This window comes from Mya arenaria, chromosome 2, assembly GCF_026914265.1.
Source record: "Mya arenaria isolate MELC-2E11 chromosome 2, ASM2691426v1".
Classification (NCBI taxonomy): domain Eukaryota; kingdom Metazoa; phylum Mollusca; class Bivalvia; order Myida; family Myidae; genus Mya; species Mya arenaria.
This window is the reverse complement of record NC_069123.1, coordinates 24,688,461-24,700,704: the sequence shown is the minus strand read 5'-3', so window position 1 is coordinate 24,700,704 and position 12,244 is coordinate 24,688,461. Positions and strand designations below refer to the sequence as shown.

Here is a 12,244-nt window from a genome sequence, read left to right as displayed (position 1 = left end):
TGCTACTTGTTTTGAGCGTTTACGCATGCCATTTAAGGTTGAAAAGACTACCCGATTGTTTAAAATAAAACATAAGGGTATTAAACTTGAGATTTTGATCTTCCAATCAGTTCTACTGTGAACAGTGTACCCTTACATGTGCAATGAACCCACTCAGACGGGGTTTGCGTTTGTCGCAAAAAATGGGCAGCTCGAACATTTTAGTTTTCTAACGTTGCATTTTTGTCAGGATTATATTGTTTCAAACAGTGTTTCATAAAAGTGGAATAATCTACATAACGGAGTACGCCAAGGACGCTTAACCAGCTCACTTATATCTATTTAATTTATTCTATTTATTGACACTGGTGCTATAAGTTATTATTACAAGTGTGACAGTTATGGATAAAGTATTTGACATGTCGGGCCATATGGCCGGCTACCCTCAGGGCCAGCCCATGGACCAAAGATTTGCGCCCATGCAACAACATTGGGCTCCGTACCCCACCCACACATCATTCAGCCCCTACCATCCCTACCCCCGGGGATTCGATATGTTCCAAGGAAACTTTATGGATGGTGGGTATATTTAGTGGCAATGAATTCAGATTATATTTGATTTTTTGTACTTTTATAAACTGTTAAATGCATTTCATGGAAATTCTTAAAGTTTATTTATATCATTTTGGAAGTTTCTGGTTGTTATTATTACCTCGTTCCAATACGGTTTATCTGGTACTTTTTGTACATTTGTAATGATACAAGCATGCTATTTTATGTTCGATATATTTCTGTTGTCACTCTCGAGTTACTTGAAATACGTGCCATTTGAAAACAACTCTGGCTCAAAGTGTGTGTGTTCATTTAGAGAAAGTCGTTGGTTATTCAATAAATATAATTGTTTTTGATGTAATTTAAGACAAGCAGATAAGAGAAAAGCCGGCATATTTTACAGTACTTATTGTAAAAAAAGGGTTATGTAACATTTTGATAATGACCCTGGAAACATCTGATGACTGTCGTTATTCATTGTGAAGCTCGTCTTCAAAGGAGGCGAAATCTGTTTTGGTATTATCCGAGCAATATGTTTTACTGTTTTATGCGATAACAGATATGAATCGCTCTATTTTTCTTACCAATTACCACAAGTGAGAGAGCTAAATCAGCTTCATTGCAACCAATATAGAAAGATGTATCGCATGTCGCAGATATAGAGAAAAGATTTTGTCCAAATAAAACAAATATGAAGATAAACGAGTTGTTTTGACAAAAAAGTAAACATTCTAAATTAATAAAGGACATTAGCCCCTTCTTTATCATGCAAAATCCATTGTGCAAAATAATATTCGTTAAAGTGCAAAAATGATTTTTTTTCAAACATGTTGCTGTTGAAATTTGATTTATTTTATTGAATTCAATGCTGTTTTGTTGTTAATGAAAGGTTTTTGTTTCACCAACTACTCAAAAAGATTATTTCAATGTAAGCATGCATGTGTATCATAATATTGACTTGATCCATACCTCATCCGAGTTCATAACTGCGATATGAATCAGTTGGAAGTTTGAAAGACATCCATCTGAACTAGTGCCAAATAAGTCAGATATAGAGCAGCTTATCCAAAATATGGCAAAAATATCAATACTATATGATATATGGTTGAACTTGGTGCAAATATATCAATACTTGTATTTGATATATTTTTGAACATGGTGCCTTTTTTTGGCATACGGGAAAATGAAATATTCGTTTTATATAAATAATGATGGTACCAAATGCTATTTTTGTTTAATTCCTAAAAGGTGTGCAATGTATGGATTGGCATATTTTTTTTAAAAAAACTAACAAATTTCACCCACAGATGCATTAGCTGCTACATACATGTATGGCAGTCTTAAAGGACTTGCTTTAATATGTTCATGTGTTGATATTTATAATGGTCACAATGCTTATCGGATAGAAAAACAAATACTAGGAAGCGAAGTCAGTTCTAAGGATCGTTGTTTTAAATGCAACGTATTAAAGTGTATTTCAAAACTGTTGCAACATAGATTTATCTTTTAATATTTCTACCATCTTTCTATCTCCAGGTCATGGCGGGGTGAACCAGTTGGGTGGGGTATTTGTGAACGGGCGGCCCTTACCGGATGTCGTTAGACAGCGCATTGTGGAGCTCGCGCACACGGGCGTTCGTCCGTGCGACATCTCGCGCCAGCTCCGCGTCTCGCACGGTTGTGTGAGCAAAATACTCGGCAGGTATGGCCAGCAGAAGTACGTTTATTTTTTATATAGTCACTATATATTACTTGTATTGAAAGTATATGTACTTCCGTCTGTGTTTCGTATATGTCGTAGATGCCTTTAATGTATATTTACATGTTTTAATCGCGTTTTTAAATTTGTTCGCTCTAGATGTTGTTTTGCTTCAAATAACGCTACTTCAGTTTACTATTAAGCAGCTTAAAGCTGCCGCAGATTTTGAAAACTGTTCGACACTGCCACAGAGTGTTCAAAATCATTTTGTCCTTTTATTGAACACATTTTGAAGCTGCCAGGCAGTCTCAAAGTATCTCGAAGCTGCCAGATTTTGTTCAAACTATTTTGGCGCTGCCAAAGCAAATGTTTAATGTTTGAAATATCAGATGTTTAATTTATATGCATTCATAGTATCGCTGTGGTAGTAATTTTCTTTCGTTGGACATAATTTTGTGACTTTGATTTAGAAATAAATCTCTTTAAGATCTATTAATTATGCATTATTATCGTGTTAGATACTTAAGATATATTGTTTTGTAAATATTGTTTTTAGATTGTCTTCGTTTACCCCAGGCAGTTTTGATTATAAGATCGAACATGAAATGATACAGAAGGGACTAGACTAGAAATTCTTCGTTTTAAACATAAATATATTATTAAACAAACACGGTTTAATTTCATTTTATAGTTCTGTATTCATATTTATATTATTATATGAATATAAAATGAAATCAAATATCGTGTGTAATGTTTAGGTTAAAAAATCAAGTTAACGACTCAAACTGTTAAATCCAAACTTGAGAATTATCCAGAAACAGTTGACTGCAGTAGAAGTGTGATTTTTAGTCAATGGCTTCTGTCACTCGAAAACGATTGTTGATTCTAGAATTTTTTTTCCTTATTATTCTCGAACATGACGTCATTTCCTGTTTAAAACCGGATGAAGACCAAAATGGCCGAAATGTTGTTTTGATAAATTTCATGTTGAAGTTTGATTTCTTTCATTATGTTAAAACTTATGAAAGTAAGAATATATCTGAAAACGCCAGAATAACAGGAATTAAATGTAAAACATGTACAAAAGGTAGCTAGACTAGCAATATTCATTTTCTGGGACAATATCCCATATCAGCCATCGCATGAGCATATCCATTAATTGATTAAACCATGACTATTGTTTTAATGGAAAGGTGTTAAAACAAATGTTTATTTTGTAAGCAGCAGAGAAAATCAATCAGTAACATCAGTTCGCTTTGAATTAATCTATAACCTGCCTTTTTATCTAAGATAGGGGGCGCTTTTTGCGGGAGTTTCGTGACTTCAGCAATTTAAGAATTATACGTGTTTAAAACAAATTATACTTTTGTTGGTTCTCTTATGTACAAATGTGATTGAAAGATTTGATTTTGAAGACTGAATATTAGACAAGGCATTTTGGGCATTTAAATTCTATTTGAAAAGGAACGCTTTATTAGCAGAATTATCTCGCTTCATTTAAATTCATCGTAATTTACATTTAAATGAAAATTTAGTTGTATTCAACTGCATTATACATAATGGTATGTATTTAAGATTTTACTTAAGTCCGGTGTTTAAGATGTCTTATTTAATACGTATCAGTACATTAATTTTCTTGGACGGCAATTGTTTTCAAGTTAATACAATTTCAAAGTCGAGATCAACAACGAATATTAACTAAAGACATGTTTTAAGATGTCGTGTTACATTTCTATATATACAAATTTACTTTGACGGCATTTCCCCTCAAATAATACAATTTTAAGACAAGATTGTGTTGTATAAACCCATCTATCATTCTAGATGCTGAAATGTGTAGTTTATATACTTTTATTACGTGTTTCATAAATGCAAACTTTATATTTCGCCATAAAATGTGATGGCTGAACATAACGATGGATAAAGATCTAGGGAAAGCTATCATATGGAAAATACAATTTCGGTCTTTAAAAGCAATGCTTTCATCATAAACGTTCAAATAAATGAGAACCATTGCTTATGAATCATAAGGTTGATTTTCATGCAGGGGCGGTCCCGGATTCGACGTTAGAGGGGGCGTAACTTAGGAGCGTAAGCTATTGACTTGCGCCCCTCCCTCAGAACCGGAATTTATCTAGTTTGAATTGGTGGTAGGGGTGTTTGGGGGGTACTTCCCCATGTTTTTTTTTTTTTTGGGGGGGGGGCGTATTTTATTACTTTTTTTCTCCTATATTGAAATAAAAAAAACTTTCCCTGGATTAATTCCAGTATGTACATCCTCGTCAGTATAAAGAAAACAAGGATACTATTCGCCCATCGTTGACATTAAAATAGACTGTTTATTCCGCATATTTGTGAATAAAAAATCTCAGCGACTTCAAAACAAATCGATTGTTTTACACAGACGTATCAATCTTGATAAATGAAATTATTCTTTTTGTAGAAATTTAATTTCATTCCTTAAACAATTTGTAAAAGTACTTTAAACACAAAAAACCTTTAGATATACGTATATGAAAGTTAAAAAATATTCCGTTTAAACATATAAGACCGATCATCAATCAGGGATGCTCATCGCTTAAACTCAGCCAGGCTGCACACAACTATTACCTGCTAGATTAACCAGATGTTTATCCCATGCATTTCGTATCAGGCATATATCATAATTAAGAATTTGTCGCTGTAAATTAATTTCACTTTTGATCCCTTTAGTATAGGCTTGTTCAAATAGGCAAAGACAGATGATATCAAATACCGATATAAGCTGAATAAGCCCATTGCAAAGAAACGGTTGCCGTATGAAGTTGTAATTTCTTTACAACTCGCTAATATGTTTTACCTTAACGAGACGCGTTTGTTGTTACGATACCTTTAAATGTTTTTGTATTTTTATCTGTACTATGTACTTCTGCTTCTGTGAATTAATTTAATTCAAACGAAAAACAATGTTTTAAACTATTTTGAAAAGTGATAAGTATGACGGATGCTTTGGTATAGGACATGTGTATCACTTTAATCATTTTTATGAATTCTTTGAAGCTTATACATCCATCTTTTTAAACCCTTGTTTGCGGCTACGCATTGGGCTAAGATGGATGGAAAAATAGGTGACAGTAAATTTTGTGGCTAAAAAGATGCGCTCGTGTTATCGCTTTGTTTAGTTAAAGCCACACACCATAAAACACGGTTCATATCATTGGCTGCAACATAAATTTAGTCAATCTGCCCCAAAAAATCGACCACAATATGATCAAATATCATTTACAATTCACCCAATAAATTAAAGTTATCATGCCCGTGCAATTTGACCATAAAACTCAAACCCCTGTAAGAGATCTTTTAAAACGGACATACTATGTAACAAATATTAATTTTCACGACCAAAAAGCTCGCGTGCGAAGCGCCACTGAAACTAAATATGAGAATAAAGAGCGTGCAGATAACGCCAATTCTGTCCAAAATGTACCCAATACCCACCCCGAAGTCTTTGTGGTCAGTATGATGTATTTATTTTGAAACTAGTAATTATTGGAATTATTGAACCTACTGTTTTCTCCTATTACTTCTGGTTGTTTTACTTAACAAAATACTGCTTGTCAGGATAAAGCGGGCTCATTCAGGAGGTATTGTACCGCCCTATGCGCGATGCATGGCAATTTTGGAATGAATAGATCCCATCAATGGCCCCTTAAGTTGATCGCTTGATTAGGGAAGCGATCGTTGCAGATTTTTCTTGTGTTTCATCAATTAGCCATATTGGTTACGATTTGATGGTCGTACTTTTTTAGGAGTTAAAAAAAGGCAGCAAAATATATCTTTTTATCCAAAATTAGTCTAGAATGAAACGGAGGGTAATGATCAGTAAAGGTCAATGGGGACTCCCGAAATTCGTGTCCTAAGGGTCACACGCAAGCCTACATTGACTGATTCTGACAATGGCTAGGAAGCCCGCAATGCTCTAGATGGCTTGAAACAAAGACTCAACATCTCAACTGCCAATGATTATTGTAACTTGATGAGCATGGCCGGTGTGACTCACCGATCTTTATCTGACCGGTCTGAGGCCCGTCCGTGCTGACAGTTCTACATGAGCACCGTCCTGATGACCAGGGATAACATGAACCAACACCCACAACATACACACAATTCATTTTGATTGTTCTTCCTGTCATCCATACTTGCCGCATTGTATCAGTATTTATAATGAGAAAGTCTCCAAGACATAAAATATATAATTACATGTATATATGGAAAGGTTTTTAGCATTTGGTATATATGCAATGTCTAACACGTCAGTCGCCAAATTTAGAAAGAAAATGACGGAATCGAAAAGAAAACTTATAGTACGAAGAAATCGTGTGACCAATATTGAATCAAATCATTGCCATTAAGACTTTAAGACATGCATTTTTGCTCGTCTGATTTACGAAGAATGAAAGGTAGAAAGGTATTCTAATCGCCTTGTTGTCGTCGTCGGCGTTATGACACTTTTCAGTGGCCGGTTATCCAACGCCGTTCACGGCATTTGCATGTGACTTGGTACACATGTTTCCAGAGACGATACGTTCATGTATAGCAAGGCCCACAACTCTTGCTCGAATAATTGGCGAGTTATGTCTTTTGTTTTAACTGAAGACAGACGAGCGTTATCATTGGTGTTCTTGTTCTTTAAACTACATGCATATCTTTTCTCAGACGTCCTCGGAGGTCTTACAGACACACCTTTGTGATAAATTGCTTGCTAAAACAGTCTCAAGTCTCGTCGTTGAGAACTTGAACTCCCAGTGTTGTGATGTAATGAATTATTCTTCATATCATCACCAGGAAATGAAGTATTATGACTAATAAACACCGACTGAATAATTATGAACGCTATTTTTGTGTAAAAGATGAAAATATGGAAAATAGACTCATTAGAATGTGTTTTTTATGTACCTTTGAAGATATCATTTACATTTTAACGTGCTAACTCTTCTTTCCAGCTAATTTATGTTAACGTTTTAAATATGTGTAATTCGTTGCTATTTCATAAATATAACATTAAGTGTCATACGTTAAAAGCATGTTTTGTTTGAATACTTTAAATAAATTTGTTAAAGATATGAAAACATTTCTTTCTCTCCAAAGAATTTACATAAATATAAAAAACGCATCCAGTATACTCATTGTAATTCTGTTCGCATTTTTGTCTTTTAACTTATAGCGAATCTTTTCCTTCTTAAAATACATCTAGTAAATCACTGATATTCATATATACAATGAAACCCACCCAAACCCACCCACTCAACTTCACCCTTTCTCTCTCACACAGATACTACGAGACGGGTTCTATCAAACCTGGGGTGATCGGCGGCTCCAAGCCAAAGGTGGCGACACCGGCGGTCGTGGACGCCATCACGCACTACAAGGTGGAGAACCCGACCATGTTCGCTTGGGAGATCAGGGACCGTCTGCTCGCCGAGAACGTCTGCACGAATGATAACGTACCCAGTGTCAGCTCTATTAACAGGTAAGGGATCTAGAGTGTGTGTTTGAAGGGGACTCGTTTGAGATGTTTTGTAGGGTGTGGGCTGGAGGGAACTCGTTTGTGATGTTTTGTAGGGTGTGGGCTGGAGGGAACTCGTTTGTGATGTTTTGTAGGGTGTGGGCTGGAAGGAACTCGTTTAAGATGTTCTGTAGGATGTAAGCTTAGAGAGAACTGGTTTATGGGGTTTCGTAGAATGTAAGCTTGGAAGGAACTCATTTAAGATGTTTTGTAAGGCATATAAATGTGACGACCAGAACGACTTAATCAAAATTGTCCTCGTAACGACCGGACCAGACAACATTCGTTCAGAGACCAGTCTTGTCAAAACGGCACAAACAGGGTCCCTTGAACAGAAGGGAACCATTCACCCATGTACAAAAATTGTCTACTTCGAGTTCAGTTTTTTTTAAACAAAAAATAGAATAAAGTTTGGGGACGCGTTCAAATACAAACATATTTAGATCAATTGTGTACAGTCTGTATAAAATATGTAGATACTGCGATACCATAGCATTTCAAAGAAACATTACTTAAACCGGATTATCATGCAGACAGCAAACTAAATATATTTATTTACGTAAATTATTTTGAAGCTAGATTTCCTGTTATTAACAGTTAAACGTTGATTTATGAATCAGTATTGTTATCTTTTTGAAACAGATTTGTTGCGTAAGCATACGGTACACATTCTGACATTAACACGTTTTCTACAAGCCTTTTATATCTAGTATTGTCATGTTTATATACTTGAGTCAAACTGTCTAAATTGTCTTAATTTATACCACTGCAATATTTGATATCATGACATGTTTTGTTAAAGTATAAAGAATAGTGTCTACATACAACAGACTGTCCTAAAAATGATGCTTTTAACGCTAGCTTTGTAGCATAGCAATGTCCAAAATGTGACAATTTCAGACATACGCCATCTTGTATTATTCAAATGAATGACGGTTTCCAGCATAAGCCTTAATTATTATAGTCATTTAATTGTACACCTTAAAACCTTTAACAGAAATGACAAGGCATGAATTTCTTGACAAGTTGGTTCTTATAATTAAAGAAAGAAATGCACCTCCCTTGTAGCCACCGAATAGAAATGATAATATACATTTAACACCGTTATTCCGAACACCGTTTATCCGAAATTATAATTGAAATCACGCTATTAGCATTTCAAACGTTTAAATATGATTTGTATTGTTCAATTAATTTAACATTGATCTTTTTCTAAATAAATCGGCATAAATTTCAAAAAATGTTGCCACGCCATTGACCAAAAATAAATTCAATCATAATAAGAGTTTCAATTCAATGCTCTTTAAGGAGCTCTGTATTTGTTCCTATAACATGGATTGTAAATGTCTTTCAGGAGTTGGTATCTTTCTAACATTGTTGGATCAGACATTCATAATTCAAGCATCGTTAAAAAAGTTGCTAATTCATGTAAGGAGAAGCTACCCCCGCAACATTTTTTTCAATTACTACCGAAATTCATTTAAGAACGATACAGAGGGTCTATTTGTTACAAGTTGTAGCATTTTTGCAAGAAAAGTTATTATGACAAGCCTCTAATTTGCAACGTGCACCCGATGTTCTACTCTACAATTACATACAATAGTTACAAATTACGCATACAATATCCCCATTATGTGCAACTGATACTTCTTAATCATTTTAAGATACTGGTTTGCCATTTAAAACGGTTCGTTCATGGTTTTGCAATTAGTCTACAGCAAATTAGAAAACCAGATTTATGTATTACTGCACTGCACGAAATTTGTCAAACAACCTTCTGGAAATTTCTGTGACAAATTAATTTTTATATGAATCAGCACGGAAAGGTTTTCATGTGATTGTGTGTTGAATTTTTAGTCGCAAAGAAACATGTCTAAGAAAAGATCTAAATTAACGATGGCTGAGCCACTTGATGTAAACAAGCGTCAAATTTAGACAATTTTACGGAGGAACCGTCTGTCCAAATTACGCGTTAACAACGCTGTTATTGCCTCAGAATGGGCTTGATGTTTAATTATATCTCGCCTCAATATTAGTGCTATTGTGGGCCTGTACCATCACTCATTCCCAATTAAATCACAGCGCACATGAGACCAGTGGATGATTTGACGTCCATCGGACCGGAAGGACCCTCTGGAGCCGTTGTCATGCGCGTATTATACGCAACGTTAACTCACACCTGTCCACAAGATTCCTCTGATGGTTTCATGCTTTGAAAAAGAGTCAACCCTCTGTACTAAGCTTAAAACGAACTCTATTCGATTCACAGACATGTCATATAACAGCCATTACGTCATTTAGCTTTAATATCACGTATAAAGTTATAAAATTATCTTTATGAAGATCGCGGTTATGTAGGACTGTTGTTTGTTTGTATAATTAGTGTGGTTTGTCCTTTAAGTGTTTTTTGTATACTGAACTTATATAATTTATCACATGGACTAGTTTTTGCAAGAATTGTGTACTATTAAGTTGATGGTTTTGGCTTTATAGCGCGACTATACACAGCTACACATACTAATGCTTCCATTAACTCATATTTCTATGGTGACATTTCTCTATTAGCTCTTGTAAGCAATAAAGGGAGCGAAAATTTAAATAATGGCTCCGGTAAAACTTGCATTATGATATGTTCAAAGGCATAGTCGTGTTAATAAATTGTGATGATAAGGGCTTTTCTAAACTTTATTTTCCTCTTATCTGATACAGCTAAATAAGCGTAATCAAAATCATTGCATCAAAATGACAAGAAAATATTTAAAAGTATACTCTAGCAAGTTATTGCCACTTTGTTAATGTTCGCGGTTTTATCGCCTGTTTGATAGTGGTTTTAGTAGCTCGTAATTTGTTTTATATTTTACCATGATTGCTTTTAAAAGTCGTTCGAAGATTGCTTCATCATGCAAAGTCAGTAAATCGAAAAACGTAATTAACACTAACATACTTACGAAACAAATTCAAATTTTCTATAGTGCGCATCTGGAATGATAAGTTTCCCAAGGTTTAAGGTGTTAACAAATTTTATTTAATAAACCTTACCGCATAGGTGATTTACCTATTTAAAATAAATATGCTTAATTTAAATGATGCAAGCCATTTTGAGTATTCTTATGTACGTCGCAAATGTAAAAATCAACATATTTTTGGTATGTAAGTTGGTTCATTATCAGCAAATTCGATCGACTGAATCTTATTGATAAAGAGATATGTAAATGAAACGTGAGTAATTTAACGTTAGAATGGAGTCAGTAGTTCATTACATGATCACCTTCATTTTCTTAAACATTAACTTACTCCATTTTATGAATGGAGACTTACACGCTAGGTTGTACACCATCGCCTTCTTTAGTGCGAAATCGAGGCTGACCAGCCGTGAAATATGGCGCGTTGTCAGGTTACTGCCACGTGACATATGATCCGGAATACCTCGCTGCGCACCGTTGCTGGGTTACTCATCCGAAGACCGATCTCATCTGGTCTAGTTGTAGGTTATGTTATGAAAGAGAAACGAAAGGTTCTTTCAATAATGCCAACTTAACTATTCAACGTATAATCTTTTATATTAGTCTAGCTTTGGAAACTGCTTAACAATTTCTAGAATATACCTTAGTTATCATTGTAAGGCCGCATAGGAAGAATTTGCCCTGGTGATTAAGTCAAAGTTTTTTTGTGCATTCAAAGCAATGTTAAATTTTGATCATATATTTGGGTACTTAAGGTGTGTAAACGTCTAGGGCGGTATTCTTAAAACATCTCCAGTAATTTATTAACTGAAGTCAAATTCCTAAAATCCTCATAGTCATACTAAATGAAAAGTATAAGTGCTTTTATACATACAATTATGTATTTTGAATGAAATGAATGGACATAAAGTATTTCAAATATTATGAAGCGATTATATCAAATGAGAAGTGAGGTACTTAACTTAAAAAATGATTTCAGTTGGAAATGAATTAAGATGTTTTTTGAACACCGGTACTGGCTTTGATTATTCTGCATTCTGTATCTGATTTGATTTTTAACCGCTGCACACAAAAATGTGCAATTAAACATGTGTCAAAACAATAAGACAAAACTATCATGGTCGCCTTTCGGTACATTAGGATTGTCTTCAAACGTTAATGGCACTTCTAACGAATATCAGTCATTTGTTTACCTGTAAAGTCAGCTAATGAAAAATTCCGCAAAATGGTTTTTGTTAATACATAATCATATCTGCGATCTTAAAAGACAATAAACGGCAGTAAGCTATGAGTCGAACGTTAGTATCCATTTTCATGAGTTTAGAAATAAGCAAACATTTAAAAACAAAGCCGAATATTTTCTTTTGTTCACTTATCGTTCGTTTTCTTGCTTAATTGAAGGTGTCGGTTAGTCGTTAATTCTTACCATGAGAAATTATATAGATTTTAGGATTTCTTTTGAAAATGTTTTTCCGCTCTTTGAATGAGGTTTTGGAACACACTGAT

The 12,244-nt window shown here is 34.5% G+C and overlaps 1 protein-coding gene across 6 annotated transcripts in view; it reads left to right on the top strand.

Moving 5' to 3' along the window:
- LOC128210390 (paired box protein Pax-5-like) overlaps positions 1–12,244 on the top strand; it is a 73,597-nt gene that overhangs the window by 39,576 nt on the left and 21,777 nt on the right. For 5 of the 6 annotated variants that reach the window (XM_052914760.1, XM_052914754.1, XM_052914741.1 and 2 more), the window contains 2 exons: positions 2,068–2,248; positions 7,542–7,739. In XM_052914760.1, the coding sequence (XP_052770720.1) occupies positions 2,068–2,248; positions 7,542–7,739 (379 nt within the window). The remainder of the gene's footprint in view (positions 1–2,067; positions 2,249–7,541; positions 7,740–12,244) is intronic. The other variant, XM_052914747.1, reaches the window with a different exon arrangement.